Below are 19,955 nucleotides of genomic sequence, written 5' to 3' on the forward strand. Positions count from 1 at the left end.
GTCCATTAAAAAACAAAAAAAAAAACGCATCAGTTTTTAACTGCTCACCATGCGTTTGGCTGCTTGCAGCCTTTTTTTTAAGATCATTGGGATAAACTGACAAAATACAGATGCATTTTTAAACTGACTGAAAATGCATGCTTAAAGACGAACTAAAAACACCAAGTGTGGCATCACCTAAAGTCGATTAACAGGAACTGCAAAGTATGATTGGACAGTGCGTATGCAGATTTATAACCCAGCATTAGTGGTAAATGTAGAGCAGCAGAAGCCAAACTGTGTATAGTCTTACTTTTCATCTGCCCCATTGTACCCAGTAACCAGTTCTTGGTTATAGAATCGCAAACAAAGCTCTATAGTCTTATTAACTCTGTTACACTGCTGTCATATACCATTTTCTGAGTGCCTGTAAGGAAGTCATGATGCTACGAACAACATAACCAGCCACAGTATGCTTACAACCAGAATGCCAACAAGTCACCGGTCTGCTGCAAAGCAAATTTCTCATTACTATTAAAACACATCTGCTCTTTTTTTTTAGCTTTTTATGCCCTTGTTTTTACAGACAAAAAGCTTATATTATGCAAATGAGCCTGAGGGGCTCCAAGCTCCATAGGAGTTAATGGAACCGGGAGCTTTCAGGGTCATTTGCATAATTTTGAAAGCCCTTTTTTCTTAAAAACAAGGGCATAAGAAGCTAAAAGAGCAGCAGATTCTGCCAGAGGGGAAACAAACAGTATGTATGCATGTTTGGTTTATAATCCTTGATCTGGTGATGGAGGTCTTTTAATTACAATTCATCCAGTGAAACTTTCCAGAAGGCCACTCCTTTGAGAAGACTGCCTCTCTAAAAGACCAAATTTATCTCTTGAATAAACTTTAGAAGTGCAGTGATCTTTAAACTGACCAATGTACACAAATTGTGAGGTATAAGTTAGCCTCCACAGGGATATGGTTACATGACTGATCAGGCCACAGTGGGGGAGGGATAAGGTGCATCATGATAACTCAGTAGGATAAAATCCTGAATTTGCCATGTTCTCCTGGTGACACAGATGGACATGAAAACAAACACCAAGAGGCATTCTCAAGTTACAGGTTTTCTTCACTGGCCTACCAAAAGTAATGATGAGTGTGAGTGTGAGTGATATTGAGGGAGAGGAAAAATGTCAAAGTACCATCTTGCATTCAGGATGTTTTTCAGCATAACGATATACAGTGGTGAGCGGTTATTTCACACATTTAAGCCAACACATTAGCTAAATTATTTTCCAGACATGCCTACATACAGAACCCAGTGAAAGATGCAAAAGGGATATTTGTGGCATACCTAGTTAAAATGGTCTTATAGTTTTATTAGTTTATTTCAACATGCACCAAGTTAAAGGTGGATGCCTTAAAATACATTTGGCATAAAAGTCTGGCATGTCAGATTTCACAATACCCAATATTTTGTTTGCATGGCAGATGTCAGACACCCCTGGAAACTACACATCAGCTTTACTTATATAGGTTTATAAAATGTATGACCCTTTAACATTTAATAGAAAAAAAAAAAAAAAAAAAAAAAAAAAAAAGGTTGCTTCCCCAATTGCTGTAGCTTAATGGAAATGGGAAGCAATGGGGGGGGGGGGGGGGGGACACACAACTTCTTATGTTACCTTGCTGGCTTGTTATGAAGGTAGATATACTATACAAGAACAATAAAATACAGCAATCTCAAAAAACATTAGGTTAACAAGTTTGTATGTACATAAATATACAGAGATATACATAGCTTGACACCAGACAAAGCCTGTTAGATACGGCATTTTGCCGATGGGATCACAGTCTTAGGTTTGTATTTTGGTCATGTGCTAGCCGTTTCATTGGCTATCATGGGTCCGTATACACAGTTGTGGTTTGGCCCCCCATATTTAAACCAACTGCCCAGGCCACAAATTATGGAGCAGGTCCTATTCGTGCTCAAGCAGTCTTTTTTTTACCGACGAGCTCACACTCGGATGACAGTCTGCAAAAAACGGACAACAAACTCGGGCCACAAATGATAACAGTAGAACCAGAAAGCGATACGTTTTAGAAAAAGTTTAAGGGGTTTTCTGGTGACAAGATAAGCCGATCCACAGGATAGGGGCTTACTTGCTGATCGGCAGCAGTCTCAATGATTGGGACGGATTACGAGAATGGAGCTCCATCAGTGTCATCTCTGACACTAATGGAGATAGGCACAACGCTCTAAAGCAGCAAGCGTATGCGTGACCGGCTGCTTTGTTCATCTGAGGGTACAATGGACCATTTATGATCTGTGGGGGTCCCCATCACTGAGACTCCCACTGATCAGCAAGTTAGACCATATTCTGTGGATAGGGGTCAACTTGTTGTCACTGACGAAGCCCTTTAAATCTTCAACTCTTATACGCCATTTATGGCTCTATGGCCCATTTCTACCATACATTCATGGCAAACTAGGTACATGATGTGTATAAATAGTAATGTATCAGAATGGCTTACTTTAACCATAGATGTCTAGAAAACAAATTAAAAGAGGACCCGTCACCCTTAACCCTTTCCCACCTATGCCCTTTTTCGTTTCTGCGTTTTTATTTTTCGCTTCCCACCTTCAAAAAACTATAACTTTTAATTTTTCCATGTACAGAGCTGTGCGACGGCTTATTTTCTGTGTAACAAATTACACTTGAAAAACAGTTATATTTTGATAGATTAGGTATCGCCGTGTCCGAATATGCCCAATATGTTTATGACTTTTACTGTTTATTTATATCAGTTCTAGGGAAAGAGGGGGTTGATTTGAATATTGTTTTTTTTTTATCATAATTCATTTTTACTTTTACTATGTTTCAGACTCCCTAGGGTTTTTTAACCCTAGGTTGTTCGTCACATTTTTATATGTAGTATGGCTGTATATGGAGGGAGCGATCAAAGTAATTTTTCCAAATTATCTATACTATCCATTTTTCTAAAAATGTGCTTACCCATTGTGTGTAGTGTATGTGGATGAAGTAACCAGTGCATTGTGCAGAAAACAACCAGTGAGTATGAAGAGGGTCCAGGCCATGATAGCACATTGTAATGAAGGGGTTAAAATGAGACAGACCCAAGGCCGTCATGGTGATGGGTTTCCGCATGGGCTTAAGTAAGCAGTTCCTAGAGCTACAACCCTCCCAGCAGTGTCACACTGCTAGCGTTTTCTGAAACCTCCAATAACGCTAACAAACACCGCTGCGCTAGAAACGATTTACCATTGTCAAAGCGGTACGGCATATTCATGAGGGGGCGTTCTGAGATGCTGCCTCTTACCCGGACCGCCCTGCCCACTCCATAGGCCAGCGGCGACTGCCGGGCGTCATGTGGTACTCACCACCCCTAAACCCACCGCCTCATGAATATGCGGTCTCAAAGCGGCCCAGCGTTTCTAGCGTACAGCACAGCACTGTTTGTTAGCGTTATCAGAGGTTTCCAATAACGCTAGCAGTGTAACTCTGCTGCATCTGTTTTAGCACTTGGAGCTGCTTACTAATAAAGCAGCGCCTAGTGCCATTTTTAAGGGTCGACAGGTCCTTTTTAAAAGCGGGTAGTGTAGAGGGAATGTACAGCTAACCCAGGTAATGAAAGGGTCCTTTAAGGAAATACATATGTATGACCAACTCTGAATATAAAATGTAAGCATTGCTTTGTCAAGAGTCATTAGGAACTGAAAAGTGTCAAAGATCCCCAAATCCTATTAAAACAGGTCAATGTCTGGTGTAAATGAAGGTGTTTGAAGGTGGTTTAACCTGTTCCACCCAGAAGGAATAACAGGATACAGAGTGAAAACACTTGTGTTCTACAATACATAGTTTAAGTTACCCAGCATCCTTTGCCCTCACACAGGACAGGCCCTGCGTTTCCAGGAAGTGACAGTGCAGGCAGACAGACACACAGACCAGAAAGGGTGGGTGGGGATGGGCCCAAGGGGGTGGGGTACAGCATGCTCCAAGCAGCAGCTGGATTTGGGGGGGGGGGGTGACAAGTGACAAAAGGAACTGTACAGCTACCAAGAGGAAAACAAAAAGTAAAATGAATGTGCAGCAGAAGGGTTAAACACCCACCTCCACCCAATGACCTGCCTTAACAATGCAGGCTTCCCAGGAGCATACACTGAGACACACCAAGGGACATAAAAGTACAAAATATTGTCGACAAAGTCTTCTGGTTAGTAACAACTTTATATGACACACAGAAATCTTAAACTTCACAAGTCTGCCCACTAGAAGCACTTGAAGAATACAGAATAAGAGCATCACTTTTGTTTTAACTGGTGAGCAGTTAACATATATTCAGCAACACAAGAAACACCTAGCAGTGCTGCTGAGCAGAAATCCTGAAAGCATGTCAGCTATCATTACCACCGAGAACCTATATCACAATGTCACCTTTAATCTAGTTTACATAAAGACAAGCAGTAAGGGCCCTACAGAGATTCTTGCCTGTGTGCAAACTGAAAAATAACCTAGAAACTGAGGGGGAAATGATCTTTCCTACCCATTGTCCTGGTACTGTAAATCGCTGCAGAGGACATAGATTGTGGGTCGTATGCCCCCAGCCACAGCCTCTTTTACACTTTTCTTGGCCCACAAAAGTTAGGTTTTCCCAGTCCCTGTATTATCTGCATCAGTGTCAGATGCCTGCAAAAACTTTACATATAGTTGGAAAATGAGATCCATACACTGTCCTAACCCTTTGAAAGGTCAAATAACTAGCATTTGCATATTGGTAATACAATGTCAATTTTGTAATTCGCATTATTCTCCAAATGAAACAAAATACCCATAACACAGCATAAGAATAAGAAAATTGAAAAACATAGTGCACATTCAGAAAACATCAAAATATTTAGATTTGTCTGGTTTTCAAAACAACCTCACTCTATTCACTAGATTTCTTCATCAATTTGTTAAATCATGCAAAATAATGCACCTACTCATTGTGCTGGCTGTGCATCCCATGACTACACCACCTGTTCTACCAAGTATTACTTTCTCACATCACCCACACGTCAAAAGATAGTACATATTGGTGATCACATATTTAACACTTCACCTTCATGTTGTTTCTTACAACAAAAAAAAAAAAAGTGAACCTGCACAAACACACAAACACTGTTTTGCATATGTGCTTCCAATCAATTCAAAGAATACAGTGACAAATTCATTTCTAATACCCAGTCTGTGAGCATATTGGTGAAAGCACAAACTCGCAGCCAGTCCGTTTACCGTCCTGTCAGTGTTTTCAGTCATCATCTGGGGTGTGAGTGGACATCACAAGCCGATGACTGCCAGAATAGGGCATGACAGACCAGATTTAAGAAGTTTTGCAGGACATCATCAATGTGGGATCACTGTGAAGTGATCCCATAATTCACACAGTGTGATCTCAATGTTTCCTAGAAAATGATGTACATTTTGTAGCAGCTGTGTGTGGTACTTGAACTCTGATTCAACAAGAAATAGGCTGCAGCTTGTCATATTTTCAACCTTCTACAGATGCCTAAAGCTGAACTAAACCCCACCACCACCTTTTTTGAGATACTGCTTGCCTTAAGGTCTGAAAACCCCTTGAAGATGCAATTTAGTCAAAATTGATGAGGTTTTTTTTTTGTATGGATTAAGGTGGGATGGAATCCGAGTACAGATTTTTTTGGGGGGCAAAATGTAACAAGTCTATTTCAAAGAGCACTAGAGGCTACTATTATGTCTGCACATACAAGTTTATCTCTGCAATTTCAGAGTGACTTATCTTACTATATGGTAATCTTGAAATCCTGATGTTGACCAATCCATTATATGACAGAATATGTCAGGTTTTTGTCATTTTGCCAGACAAAATAGTTTTGCGTGAAGGACTTCTGTCTGTAATGTTTGACAGAACCTCTTAAAGAACCCCATGCACATGCTGCAGAAGAGCTCACTCCATTCATGGAACAGAATTTCAGTTGTACATTACTTCAACCCATCAGCCATAGTAACATAGTATATAAGGCTGGAAAAGATGCATGTTCAACCTTTAAGAATTAAACATAACCCATGATATTTTTGCCCTCCAGAAAGGCATCCAGGCCTCTTGAACATCAAAAATAAAAACATGAAAAATAAAAAGATCATTTTTTTTAATTAAGGTGCATTTACAGAAAGTATTTAAAAACGTGGACTAGAAACCACTGTAAGAATAGAGAAACAACTTTCAGGGTCATGTAATGTGGTGAAGTCTAAAGACAGTGCTTCAGTAGGAGTTACATATGACCCGATTTGTACTTTATAAAGAAATGAAGAGTTAAACGTTTAGCACTAGCTAGTGCACATTGAAGATCATGCAGGGTTAGGCGAGACAATTGCAGTATAAGATTAATGAATGTATGACTGATAGCATGTTATAGACAGTAGTTGCTGGTTACAAGCCGCAACCCTTTAGCCTAATGCACCTTTCACAGCAGGAAGGACAGATACATGGGAAGAGGAGGAGGGACTCTTATTATGACAGTGAGCAGGGTTCCAGGCACAGATGTGCATCTTGTAAGATATTAAGATGGCCTGTCCTCCTCTGGGCTGAGCTCCACGTACAACACCCAGACACCTATTATAAGCGTACAACGCCCCCCCCCCCCCTTACAGCTGAAACAGCAACAATTTCCCCACAGCATTCATCATGCCCGGAGCACTGGACACCCGTGTATGGTTGCAGACCCCTCTGCCCCATATCAAACTCCACAAAATGGGGTTCAGCGTATCGGGGGCATAGAGAAAACTAGTGTGCAGTGCGGCGGCGGATCAGACATTACACACGGACAAGTCCCCGGCATCTCCCACCTCCCCAGAGGCATCTCCTCTCCCAGCAACACCCGCCCCCTCCTCCTGCTGCCGTTTAACCCCGACAACCCCGAATTGGGGGGGGGGGTCGCAATTGCAGTCTGAGGAAAGTAGTAAATAGGTAGCGGGGATCGTGCTGACCAGCTCCCCTCCCCCACGTAATAATAGGATAACCGGAAGAGAAGCGACATTCACAACTAAATGCAATCCCGTAATCCCCGGCAACTTGTGTCTTCAAGGAAGAGCCCGCACGGGAGACCTACCTGATCCTGGGGGAGAGGGGCGCAGGCCGGCACTTACCGGACGCTCTTATGTGATAACTGGGGGATAATGAGCCTTCTCCTCCCCTCCCCCACCTGTGAGGAGGAGCATCTGACTCATTAAATAAAATAATAATACTACAACTTTTCAATCGGAGCCCGGAACAGGCACACATCACAAACTTTCTGCCTCCGTCCCGGCGTAACCCACTTACAGCGTCACCAGGGCGGTACAAAGGGGCCAGACCGGCTGAGGCCTCTGTCGCCGGGTCCCTGTACACACGGATCCCCGGTAGTCCTGGCCTCTGCTCACGTTGCCAAATAATGCGCCTCTTACACATGGAGGCTCCAGCCGCCTCCTGTCGCGCATGCGCAGCCGGCCCTTTAATCCACACTACCCCAAACTGGGCGAGGAGAGTGGGGTCTTAAAGGAAACCAGCGCCGGGAGTAAGTGTGCCCGGGAAAACATGTGGGCAGAACACACATTGCAGGAACAGGCTCACTGCTCCCACCCACCGGAACAAACCTATACAGAGAAACTGTGGATAGTAGATATGTACTAGTAATACTGCACCCCACCTACATACACCAGATATACACTGGTGCCCGAGAACCAGGAGCAGCAGCCTTTTACATCATTCTGCCCCATACTTCTCTAATCACCAAGTTGTGGAGTTGATACAGGCAATACAAGGGTTAATAATCCAGCAAGGCGTTTCCACAAGGAAGTGACATCTGCTGTAATTTATAAGACTAGCCAGGCCTGTTCCAGATCTGGACCTAAATTGTCCGTGTAGGGACATGGCAATAACCTTCTACATAGATCCTCAAAACTAAAAACTGAAAACAGAGGTAGGGGGCAGTTGCCTAGAGATAGGATTGTAATGTATGGACAAGGGCAGGCTTCTCATTATTAATGAGGAAAATATAGCAAAACTGCAGAAAACAGCAGGTATCATTATTTGTTATACATGACTTCCTTCCTTCTAAAATCAACTTTTAAAAAAGTTTGCTAATGAGCCTGAAGGACTATTGAGGCATTACCAGAGCCCTTCGTGCTGCAGATTCACAGGCTATGACAGTGATGGCGAACCTTTTAGAGAGCGAGTGCCCAAACTACAACAAAGACCCGCTTATTTATCGCAAAGTGCCAACACAGAAATTTAATTTGTGATTTATACTCGCTTCTCTGTCACAGTTTTCATTTATACCAGCACCTGAGGACACCAATAAAGCAGAAAATAGTCCCAGGTAGAGCTGTCACTTTAAAATAGCTCTGTGCACAGCAAGTCCTGGGCTGTCTGGGACTGCAGGAAGATACCTGGAGTCATCTCTGGTGATGGCCTGAGTGCCCACAGAACAGGCTCCGAGTGCCACCTCTGGCACCAGTGCCATAGGTTAGCCATCACTGGGCTATGATAACAGCAAGTCTCCCCTGCTGCTGCTAGATTACACAGAACGAGAGAGCAAGCAGGTTTTGACACATGTTCTGCTCATTTTAGCAGCCTGTTAATCTGAAGCAGGCTCTGGTAACGTCCCAGTAACCCTTCAGGCTCATTATCAGAATTTTAAAAGATGATTTTAGAAGGAAGTAATTGATAAAGAAGATTACCACAGTCACCATGCCTGGATCTATGACACACTGGTGTCCCTGGTTTAAAATACTTTATTTTGATGGTAGATTTCCTTTAAAGACTCCATTCCTAGAGATTTGTTACAATGTGCCAGTGGCATATAGCATCCGATCATGTGCAGAAATGTCATGTACTGCTATACTGTTTGGCAGTTTATGGTAAATTAGATTGGACCCCCTGGAATTAAATAAAAATAGTATCCAAAAAGTCCAGATCTATCAATATACAAAAACTGTTATTCCTGGCAGAAAACCCCATAACAGAAAATGTCTGAACCACCATGTGCCATATTCTTACTTTGGAAAGCTAATCTGTGGGGGTTGCTGGGTGTAGGACCCACAATGTAATAAATGAAGACCGACTCTGTGAATGTTATCAATAGTTTTAGCCTGAAAAACACCTATAAGACCATGTTAAAGAGAATCTATCACCACGTCACCATGTCTTATGCCTCCTCACTATTCAGCACTTCATGTCATGCGCCCAGGGTAATGTCATTTAAGGTCCTTTACCCTGTAACATTAACATCTACCTTGTGTATGTATGGTATGGCTCCATGGAGGATGGGGAGGAGTGGAAGACCATGAAGCCATGCTGTGTTTTCATGTGATCAGACACATACAGGAGGTAGATGTTAATGTTAGAGGATAAATTATATCATGCTGGCCACATGACATGACGTGCTCAACGATGTAACAGAACTCTCTCAGTTTTAGCAAGGCAATGTGTAAAACATCTGACACAGCATTTTCCACCCTTACAAAGTAAACAGAGCGGTCCAGGTTTATAGTTGTATTTTGGCAGACAGTCCCCAAGTAAGAGTTCCATACAGCAGCATGTTCTAGCAGTAGAGACCTGTCAATCAGAAACAAGGAGATAATTTAACTTGCATTACCCTACGCAGGACTCCGTGTGACTGGACTCTCCTCTGGTCAAATGCATACAAGTTCACAAACTGATTTTTTTTTCCCCTTTTTATAGGAAACCTACCACCACGGATCTACCTATTATGGTAGATCAGGTGGTAGGAGCCTCTATTGTACGAGAGTATAGCCCTTTTGAGGGATAATCCTCACGTCCCCTGCATCTGTTTCTAACTTTTATTGCCCTAAAATGCTAATTTTCTAAAGAAGCTTCTGGGGCGTGTAGTAGCCGGAGCTGAGGCTACACAGCGCAGTTACTCCACACACCAGTAGCCTCTTTTATCCTGCTACCCACACATCTTCGGCACGCAGCTACGGGGAGCCGTACACCCTTGTCGGCGAAGCCGGCGTTCTGCACGGTCACTGCTCCGAAGCCGGAGCTACTGCGCATGTGCAGAACTCCGGCTTCGTGGACTAGGGCGCGCAGCTCCTCATAGCTGCGCGCCGAAGATGTCTGGGTAGGAGGGTCAAAGAGGCTACGCCCCAGTAGCCCCTTTAGAAAATTAGCATATTAGTGCAAAAAAAGGTAGAAACAGATACAGGGGATGTGAGGATTAACCCTCAAAAGAGCTATCCTCAAGTACAATAGAGGCACCTACCACCCGATCTACCTTAATAGGTAGATCCGCGGTAGTAGGTTTCCTTTTACTTTGCAGCCATAGAAAGGGACCATTTATGGATAAAGGAAATGCTTTTTAATCATGTATTAATATGAAGTATTTTTTTGGGGTGAGTCAATTTAAATGGCAGGTTCCTTTTAAGCATAGATCAAATTAACTACTAAAGGAAATATTCCTGGGCTCATCTTAAAACCTGATCCATAAAATGCTGTTTGAATCCACCAAGACAGTCACAACTCTTATATGAGCTGTACTAAATCAACAAATCCTGTCCCAAGTGTGATTTTAATGACCTGAATTAGCAGTATCATAGGGAACAATAATTTTGACCACAAATCCTGTTGTGACAACAGGTCAAATAAGCCTATGATACATGCAAGAATTAAAGGTTTTTCCAGTGGCACCAGGGCAAGAGAAAAAAAAAAGGGGGCCTCATTCACAGGTGCATATTTTTGGCCCCATTGACTTTCAAAATGCAGTGGAGTCTCACTGGGATACATTTACATAAAGTGTCATGTCTGCACTGGCTTTATTACCGGCTTGCTCTTGGAAAGGAGATACACATTTAATATTGTGGATATGTGCAGACATTTCTGGTGCCAAGACCATTTTCTGTCCCACGAACCAAAATGTGACTGAGCACCAGAAATGTGTCCAACAGTTGGAGAACAGGATGAACACTGCCCTAGAGCGGAGCAATGGCCACTGTGGCAATGCATCGGTGGCTGACCCTGTCTGAAAGCTTGTCCAGTTGGAATTGACATCGATTGTGTGATTTTCCACTCCGCCAAAGCCACGCCACTCTTCAGAGAAGAGTCAGAGCATGCGTAAAAAATATTTTTTATAGCGCCGCCAGCTAATAAATAGGTCGGAGAGCAGAACATGCAGTGAGAGTGCCACAAAACTGGCAGAAACATAAATGTACCCCATTGCGTGTATTTTTCCAGAGTGTACAGAGTTGTATGAGGGTTTGTTTCCTACTTAAATTCTACTTCCTAGTGATGGTATTTAATATTGCTTGTGGTGGGAAGATACCAAATATAGGTTTTATTATAGTTTACTAGATCTAAAAAAAATACTCTATGGCCTATGGTCACTTTTTGATAAAAAAATTTCATGGGATGCAAAATTGCATTCGGACATCTAGATGCTATTTTCTATTAAATGGTTCACTGCTGGGATTAAAAATTTTGAAAAATCTGGAATTTTGGGATGTGATGATGCCCAAAACATTTATATTTTATTTTTATATCAGTTGTAAGGAAGGGGGGGGGGGTTCTTGTAGCTTTCAGTATTTTACTAAAATGCTAAATATTTTTACTTTTTTTTTTTAAAATGTATTTTTATATCCTCCAGGGCAATTAAACGGTTAAAGATCGGGCTAAATGACAGGCCTGGGGTTCTGACTTCTGGTAGTCATAGCAACGGATTGGCCCAACAATCAGGCCAAATATGGCGGCATTTAAATGTTTAACAGTTAGCAGTGTGGGTTTGCTATTTGTATATGAAAAAGGCTGGTGTGGTAAGGGTTTAAAAACAGTACAGTCCAACCATCTAAGGCTACATTAACACAACCCTAGGGGGACATGACATATATATACGTCCGCAAGCTTGTGGGCGTACATACGCCCTCCCGTCCCCATAGGCCGACAAAGGGTGCATGGAGCGATACGATGGCACACATACACGGGAAAAGATAGGACATGTACTTTCTTCCCCGTGTTACAGTGCCGTGCATCACTATGGAGGGGGGAAGGGGTCAGCACCACCCCTCTCCATTACAACAAACGTATGCCCGCCGGGCATACATTCATGTAAATGCAGCCTGACATGGTCTGAACTCTCTTCCAATGGCAGATTTAGGGCCAATTCACATCTCTGTTACTTCATCTGTTTGTTTGTTTTTGGTTGTAAAAAAAAAAACACAAAACTAATAAATAAATAAATAAATAAATAAATAAATAAACAGGTGAGAAATAATCACAGTGGAGGTACAGGAAGAGAATGAGAAAGGAAGCAGGGGCCGACTGAAGGAACAGTAGAGGTAAAACTGCTCCTAACGCTGCCCATATCTATATCGGAAGTGTGTGTAGTGGAATGTTTGAAGAACATAAGCGCCATGCGCATGTAGTTCCAGACACGGCTGTGGAGTCGTGGAATAAACTGGATCGACTCAGACTATAAATATATAATACAAATTGTTAAAATTAGTTCAAAGCAGCATGTGCTGAATACTTTTTTTTCAGAATCAGAGGGAAGGAATGTCTGCATTGGTCTTAGAACTGCTAGAGTGATCAGGAAAACTGAATGAAGGCAGGATTGTTCAGTTTATGTTCTAGTTTGCTTTTCCTTTGAGTTCCTTATTAAAGTTATAGTTCTAAGGTTGTATTCCAATACATGTTTTATGTTAATTATTGTATCATAATGGTGATAAAAAGCCATACTACTAACATGTCCCATCTATTAATCGGAGGTTTGGCTTATCGACCTTCAGTCAGCTGCTCCTCCTGATTCCTACAGCTAAATTATCCCTGACAAGGCACAGGGCCTAGTGGTAAGGGAACACTAAAGGCCAATGTAGAGGAGATACCTGCCTCACCACTGGAATATGTAATTGTTTAGAGCAGAGTTTACTTTGATTTCACTTACAACAGTTAGCCTTGGCAAAATGATGTACAGCTATTCTTTGATGCCCATGCTCACACCAAATCTTCAACTAGACAACTATACAAGTTGCTTATACAAATTAGATGTATGTCAGTGTAACCTTTCAACCAGCTGTGTCTGGGGGCACTGTTATTTTGCTTCCAGCTGTTGGAGGAAAGGAGGAATAGGCATATTTGATTTCAACATGTCCAATCCTCTTATTGTTGAGAACATAAGCCAAAGCCAGACACCCCTGTCAACAGCTTTTATAGCTTGTTCTCATTCAGATACATACAAAAAGCATCGGAAATAAGTGTGAATGTGTAGAAGGAGAACTGGAAGAGATGAGCATCAACCTCGAGCATTTGAACCAGAGCTAGTCAATACCTTTGCCAACTAGAAATTTTGTTTGTGTGCTTGCCGTATTTTCAATTCTAAGGGCTCATTCACACGCCGTGAATTCCATAGCTCCGTGCATGAACCAACTGCCTGGGCTGCAAAGATAGGGTAGGTCCTGTTCCTGCCTGTATTGCGGCCGGTGCAGTCATCAATTATTGTCTTTGGCGGGTGAGCGCACAGGATGCACCCAGTTATAAAATAAAAGTGTCCTGTGTACAGGAAGCTTTAAAGGAAACCTACCACTTAAAAGTGGTAGTTTTATACACATATACATGGCACCAGCTCAGGGTGAGCTGGTGCCAGAGCATATTTTTGTTAGGGGAACAAAGCCTGTATCACAGATTTATAAGTTATATTAATTTATAACTCGGCGCACCGCACTTGGGCAAGGCGCACCATGCGTGCGCTGGATTCTAAAGTGCTGGAGAGCCGGTGACATCACCGAGCTCTCTGGCACATGCGCGCCTGCGCAAACTTAGCACGGCCTGTTTCCCCGTGCTAAGTTGCGCAGGCGCGCGTGTGCCGGAGAGCTCAGTGACGTCACCGGCTCTCCAGCACTTTAGAATCCGGTGCGCGCATGGTGCGCCTTGCCCAAGTGCGGTGCGCCGAGTTATAAATTAATATAACTTAGGGGAACAAAGCCCCTATCGCAGATTTATTTTGATTTAATTTATAACTCAGCGCACCGCACTTGGGCACGGCGCACCATGCGTGCGCCGGATTCCAAAGTGCTGGAGAGCCGGTGACGTCACAGAGCTCTCCGGCACTCGCGAGCCTGCGCAACTTAGCACGGGGAAACAGGCCGTGCTAAGTTGCGCAGGCGCGCATGTGCCACCAGCCCCTAAGCGTATAGTGTTCAGCACAGGGAACTGCAGCTAAACTCTTATTAAAGTGCCTTTCAGCTGATCACTATGGAGGAACCCCCCCCCCCTTCAGGATAGAGTATAACGGGGCATTAAGTGGTGGCCCAACCATCACCTCAATAAATGGGGCATCTCTCAACCCCGGTGGCAAGTCTTGATTTTCCCCATACACAATAAGCTACATTCTGACCACATTTTAAGCCCTCAGTTGTAAGGATATATTGGCTGGATTCCTAACGTATGCTTACAATACATCCTATTATATGGGTCTATTCAACTTAAAGCGGGAGTAGGAGTGAAAATCATCCGCAGCCAGTGATCAACAAGTTTCCCCCAGTGATGTTGTTATGGACATGCACATCACTGGGGAATTCCTAGAGCAGTGGTGGCGCCCACGCCATAGGTGGCACTCAAAAACCTGTGGGCACGCGGGCTGTCCCAGACAGTTCAGGTATAGCTGAGCTATTTTTAAGTGACCCATCTTGGGCTGCTCGACACAGTAGGGATAGTGAGGTTGGGACAGGGTTGGTTTGGAGCCATTGCTACAGCCCCACAATTGTTCCTGTTCAGGGGCCCCATCTTCTTTTAATGGACACTGATACTATTATAAGCTGCGTAAGAGAAGGGAGAAATATGTTAAGCTAATGGTTATATTGCCATGTTGACACCTTAGAAAGATTTAATGGGTTTTGTGTCATGTATCATAGTTTTTCGGCTGCCACTTTTTCCAAGTTTCCTGAAGTCGGCCATCTTAATCATTGCTATGTATCTTAAAGGACATCTACCACCAGGATGAAAGACTATGCAAATGAGGGGCTCCAGGTTCCATTAACACCTATGGAGCCTGAAGCCCCACTTGCATAGTCATTCATCCTGGTGGTAGATGCCATTTAAGTTGTTATCCTTTGTGATGCATGTGATGAGTTGACTGTTTAGTCTCACTTTTGAGACTTTTTGTGGTGGGTGACTTTTTAGCCCTAAATAGTTAAACATCTGTGATACAAAGATAAATACGACACTCTGAATTCAAGGTATCATAGTATACAAGGCTAGAAAAAGACAAGTCCATCTAGTCCAACTTTTAAGAATTAAATGTTTTTTCCCCCATAACCCGTAATATTTTTTTCTCTCCAGGAAGGCATCCAGTCCCCTCTTCAACATGTACATAGAGTCCGCTATAACAACCTCCTGCAGCAGGGAGTACCATAGTCTCACTGCTCTTACTTATTCTGTACATAAAAAGTCGCAAACTATAAAAAGTCGTACAAAAAATAAAAAATAAAAAGAAAGAAAGCAATAGGAGCGATACATGTCCCCCATTATCTCCAAAGGGTTCACCTTCACTGTCCAAGAGTATACGCTTTGCTGAGGCTGGAGATGGATGCAATACTTTTATTGAAATTCCATATGGCATGCAAACACAAGAAAAAAAATTTTCAATCAATGTCATGACTTGGATATTCTAGTTTTAGCTCCATAACCACCAAGTGAAGCAAGTTAAATGCCAATCCACTTCTGGATTTATCTTTGCAGCTAGCCAAATTTAAAAGTTCATAATGAGCACAACTTGTTTGTTGGCCCTTTCAGTCCTCTTGGTTGTGTGTAGCGAGTGTTATGGAGGTGTTATAACACCAATATATAATAATAAAGAATTATTATATATAATAATGATATTAGATTAGCTCTCTGGCAGGTCTACTTTACCCTTCTATGTGTAATGTCCAAAGAAAGTTATTTTTTCATGGATTTTCTGATTTATAGAAGCTATGGGCCACCTGTGAACTCTTCCATTGTTAAATACACCACATTATATATAAGCAGAGAATTGTAATCTATCGCTTGCCATATCCGCTGAACTAAACCTAAATAAAAAAAAAAAAAAAAAAAAAAAAAAAAAAAAGGGTCTGCAATGGTTAACATTATATATTTATCAGAGCATCCTGTCAACCATATACTTAATCTGGGTTAGTTGCATCCTTCCCCAATAACAAGTATTATAGTTCTCCCCGATGAAAAATATTAATTTAGCATAGAATAAAGCGTATTCTCAAACACATCAGACATTTCACAATTCCATAAAGCAATGGGCAGATATTGATACCGATACCTAAAGATATGGAAGACTTCAGCGTCTCAGCTACAAAAGGGTCAAGCTTAGGCAGCGAGGCTATACCGGAAGTATGGTACATCTCTCCCTGTGTGTGCATTTCAGCTGCCAGGAACATCCTCTGTGACTATTTGTGCAGAAGCCACCTAGCTGTACAGTAAGCACATTAACCCTTCTGACAGACGTCACTGACTGCAGCCATTTTATAAGTATCCGGCTGTGCCAGCCCCCATTTAACAGCTCCACTGCCAATTAGCGGTGAACAGCATTGAGCTCAGAGACCATTACAGCACTGCTTTTATGTATTACTTCTGAGCATCCCCTCACACTGGATACGGGATACTTCTACAGAGAGCCAGAACTTTGCATAGATTGCCATCAGCAAACACATGCGCACAGTAATGGGGTCTTTGAGGTAACAAAGGTGGGCAGGATGAGCTGGCCAGTGTACACATAATAAATAACAATAGAACTCAATGAATAGAGGCCACATGCACTGACCAATGCTGAAAAGGGGTAGCTGGTGCTATAGAGATGTAAGCATTAGAACACTCCACTGTAACTACAGGGGTCACCGACATTACTCCCACACAGGGGTGACCCATTTTTAGGATGCAGGCTTAATAGCACCATTAGACAAAAGTGTAAGTTCTTCAACCACGGGAATCATTGCTCTCGAACACTAGTACAGCGATCATCTTGTATAAGAGGAGGTATGTGATGTGACCTCTCTCCTCTACAACTAGGGCGCGTCCATTGTGACTGTGGGACACATAGGCTAGCAGACATGCTGGTCACTAGTGCGCAGACCAGGCCTCAGAAGTCAGGGGGCACCGTGAACTAGCTGAGCCCACAACTATTGTCCTGGACCGCCCTGTTCGTATTGTAGAAACACTTCACATAGATACATGTATGGACCCAGACACGGCTATACAGCGTACATACGTGCCACAGCGGCGGTAACCCCTTCCCAGCAGCAGACCTCACCTCAGCAGGGGGACCTGGCTCCTCCCCCGAGTCCGGCCGTAAGAAGGACTCCGTGCTGGACGCGGGGCTCGACCGGGCCAAAGAAGCCAGGGTTGATAGAGTAGTTCACAACGCTGGAACTTTTACCGCAACTTCTAAAGCCAAGGATAGAGCACTCCTGCGAGCCGAAATTACCGCTTTAAAGCCGGCTTTACGGTTGCTAGGCAGAAAACTGCACCGGCGCCACGCTTCCGTGTAGCTGCTCTGTGATTGACAGTAAAGAGAACCAACCACTCTAAGCGAGAGCTATGAACAACCATGGAGCTATTACACTAAGCCCTGGAACTGCGTATGTGGGCGGAGCGTCTGGTTTGTACTACCACATATTAGAATATTCGCCGCTCAGTTGCGCGCTTCAAGCCCCGCCCAATTCGAACGCTCCACTCCGGAGTTGTATCGCCATTCATTGGGAGGAGCCTCAACGGCACTCATGTGCTTCCCAATTAGAAAAATTCCACTAGACCGTTTCAATCCAATGAAAAAGCGAATGGGTGATGTCGTCAGGCCTGACTCGTCTCGTGGGCGGGAAGGAGGCGGCGGTTGAGCTATAAAAAAAAAAGCATTTTGCCGCCCTTTTTCGTGACGTTGGGATAAAGTTGGTGATGTTGAGGGATTCTTAAAGTGGCAAACAAGGGCTGTCCCATAATGCACCCTGAGAAGCTATGACGTGAAAGTGGTAATGCCGAACTGGATAGAGTTCCAACCGTGAATCTTCAGAATGTTTCTGTTGAGCTAGCTGGTCGCTCTTCATAATAAGTAACTATGATGTTTTCCTGTGCAGCATCACACCTGCTAAATAAGGATACCCTTGCAGCAGCATTCATTGCATTTTTGCGCATGGTGAGGAAGAATGCATTCTCGTTTCCTGTGGACATGGTTGGTGTGAGTGGCGCTGTCCAATATCGGGTGCAAACACAGGAGCACTTTCCCTAATTTGTGTCCCGTATTGCTCATACAGAGTTGTCTGTAGACTGTAATATATATTACATAACAAATATACAGGCCTTGGGGCAAGGAGTGGATTACAGTACATGACACCACATCTTTCCTACTGTACAGTTTGGTTTAATGGCGTTAGCGACCAACTGTCATACTTCGCATTTACATGTCTTTGTCTTAGTCCGACACCAACCCAGGTGCCTGTCTCCAGGACCATGGGCGGTTTGTCCCTACATATCATGTAGCCTGCACTTCCCAGAAGTGCCCTTATCTACCTCTGCGCCCCAACCATCTGTAGTCGCACCGAGGGCGGCTCTTTCAATTGCCCCGGGGGTATGCAACACCCTCGCCGACGCAAGGCGGAGGAGTGGTTGCGAATACGTCCCACCATGTAGCTTGCAGCCTGTGTAGGGTCTGACTAGCCCCACAGCATGTCACTACATCACACTACATAGTCCTTATAGGACACAGGGGAACACTGCAGTAGTAGATCCTGCCTGGCAAGGCAGGAGTTAATTGTTTTGTGTGATGTAAGATGTCATCCAATCACATGTATTACACTCTGTCTTCTGTAAGCTGAGATGTAATTGGAGGAGTAGCCACCACCTGACCAGGGGAGTTACAAGACCCTGTCAGGAAACTTCCAGAAGTGAGTAGTCTCTCCCTGGAGGGAGAAGAGAGCAGTTCTAGCCAGACCTAGGAGTCTGCAGAAGCAGACTGGAGTAACCCCAGTCTAAACTCTATACAGCTAGCATACCAGAGCAGGAAGAGCCTAGCCCCTGCCTGAAGGGTGGAGCTAATAGCTAAGAGTTAGTGAGGAAAGGGGTATCATCCTACCTTCAAGGGTGATACCTGAAGCACTCCAGGACAAGCTGAAGCTTCCTATTAGGACACAGCTACCTCCCAGCCTGCCACTGCATCCAGGCTGGCGATCTACCTCCTGTGGCTCCCTCCAACTGCATCTCAGCACTCCACTACTCTGTTAAAGGCACGTTGCTGCGGTTCCTGTCGGTTCCAATAAAGAACTGTAAGTTGTTTTTGTTCAACCTCTGCCTCCGTCTGGTCCCTGCTACTACGGCTGTCACCATCACAGGCACCCTGTCCACTACACAGAGACTTATACTCTAGACACCAAAGGGTTGCCCCAGGGAGAACCGCTATAGCAGCCTCTCCCTCATCATTTCTTGCCAACACCACCCTGCTGGAGACCTGCCAGGCTGTAGGACAGCCCTCCGGTTCCCCATACCAAGCACCGTGACACTAGCGTGCCTAGGCCGCAACCGCCAGCCACTCAGGTACTGCGGGCCCCGGCTGACTCCAGGCCCCGAGAAAAGGCTAGGCCCCGGTGGGGGATGTTGCAAGTGGCGTCACGAACAGGATTTATACTTCTGTGCCTTATTCTGGCACTAAAGACTATCCTTTATTGAGAAGACTGTGCTGCCTAACCCTGCTGCCATTCGGGTTTAGGCCCAAGTGATTGTGTGTTTCTGCATTGAACTGTATTACTGCTGCCACGTGCTGTCGAGCACCGCTCCAGCACTCAAGAGGTTAAACCCTGCAAAGAACTGTGTCAGCTCTGCTACATCCGGCGCTGCCGCGCCTGAAGATTTTACCTCAGAAACTGTGGCGCAGCAAGTAATTCCAGCCCGCCAAAACCTTCACTGGCGGGAAACCC

General features: G+C 43.9%; 1 protein-coding gene across 5 annotated transcripts in view; it reads right to left on the reverse strand.

Annotated features, from left to right (window-relative positions):
• Window positions 1-17,641, reverse strand: part of GATAD2A (GATA zinc finger domain containing 2A) — a 43,171-nt gene extending 25,530 nt beyond the window's left edge. The window contains exon 1 of one of the 5 annotated variants that reach the window (XM_072155758.1): window positions 17,303-17,641. Coding sequence is in view for 1 of the 5 variants with exons in the window: in XM_072155751.1 (XP_072011852.1) it covers window positions 7,339-7,464 (126 nt within the window). In the remaining 4 variants the exon portion in view is untranslated. Of the gene's footprint in view, window positions 1-7,126; window positions 7,234-7,338; window positions 7,518-16,315; window positions 16,341-17,260; window positions 17,283-17,302 lie in introns of those variants that run through there. The other 4 variants (XM_072155777.1, XM_072155782.1, XM_072155751.1 and 1 more) reach the window with 4 other exon arrangements.
• Between the last annotated feature and the right edge of the window lie 2,314 nt (window positions 17,642-19,955).

This window comes from Engystomops pustulosus, chromosome 1 (genome assembly GCF_040894005.1).
Source record: "Engystomops pustulosus chromosome 1, aEngPut4.maternal, whole genome shotgun sequence".
NCBI classification, from domain to species: Eukaryota; Metazoa; Chordata; class Amphibia; order Anura; family Leptodactylidae; genus Engystomops; species Engystomops pustulosus.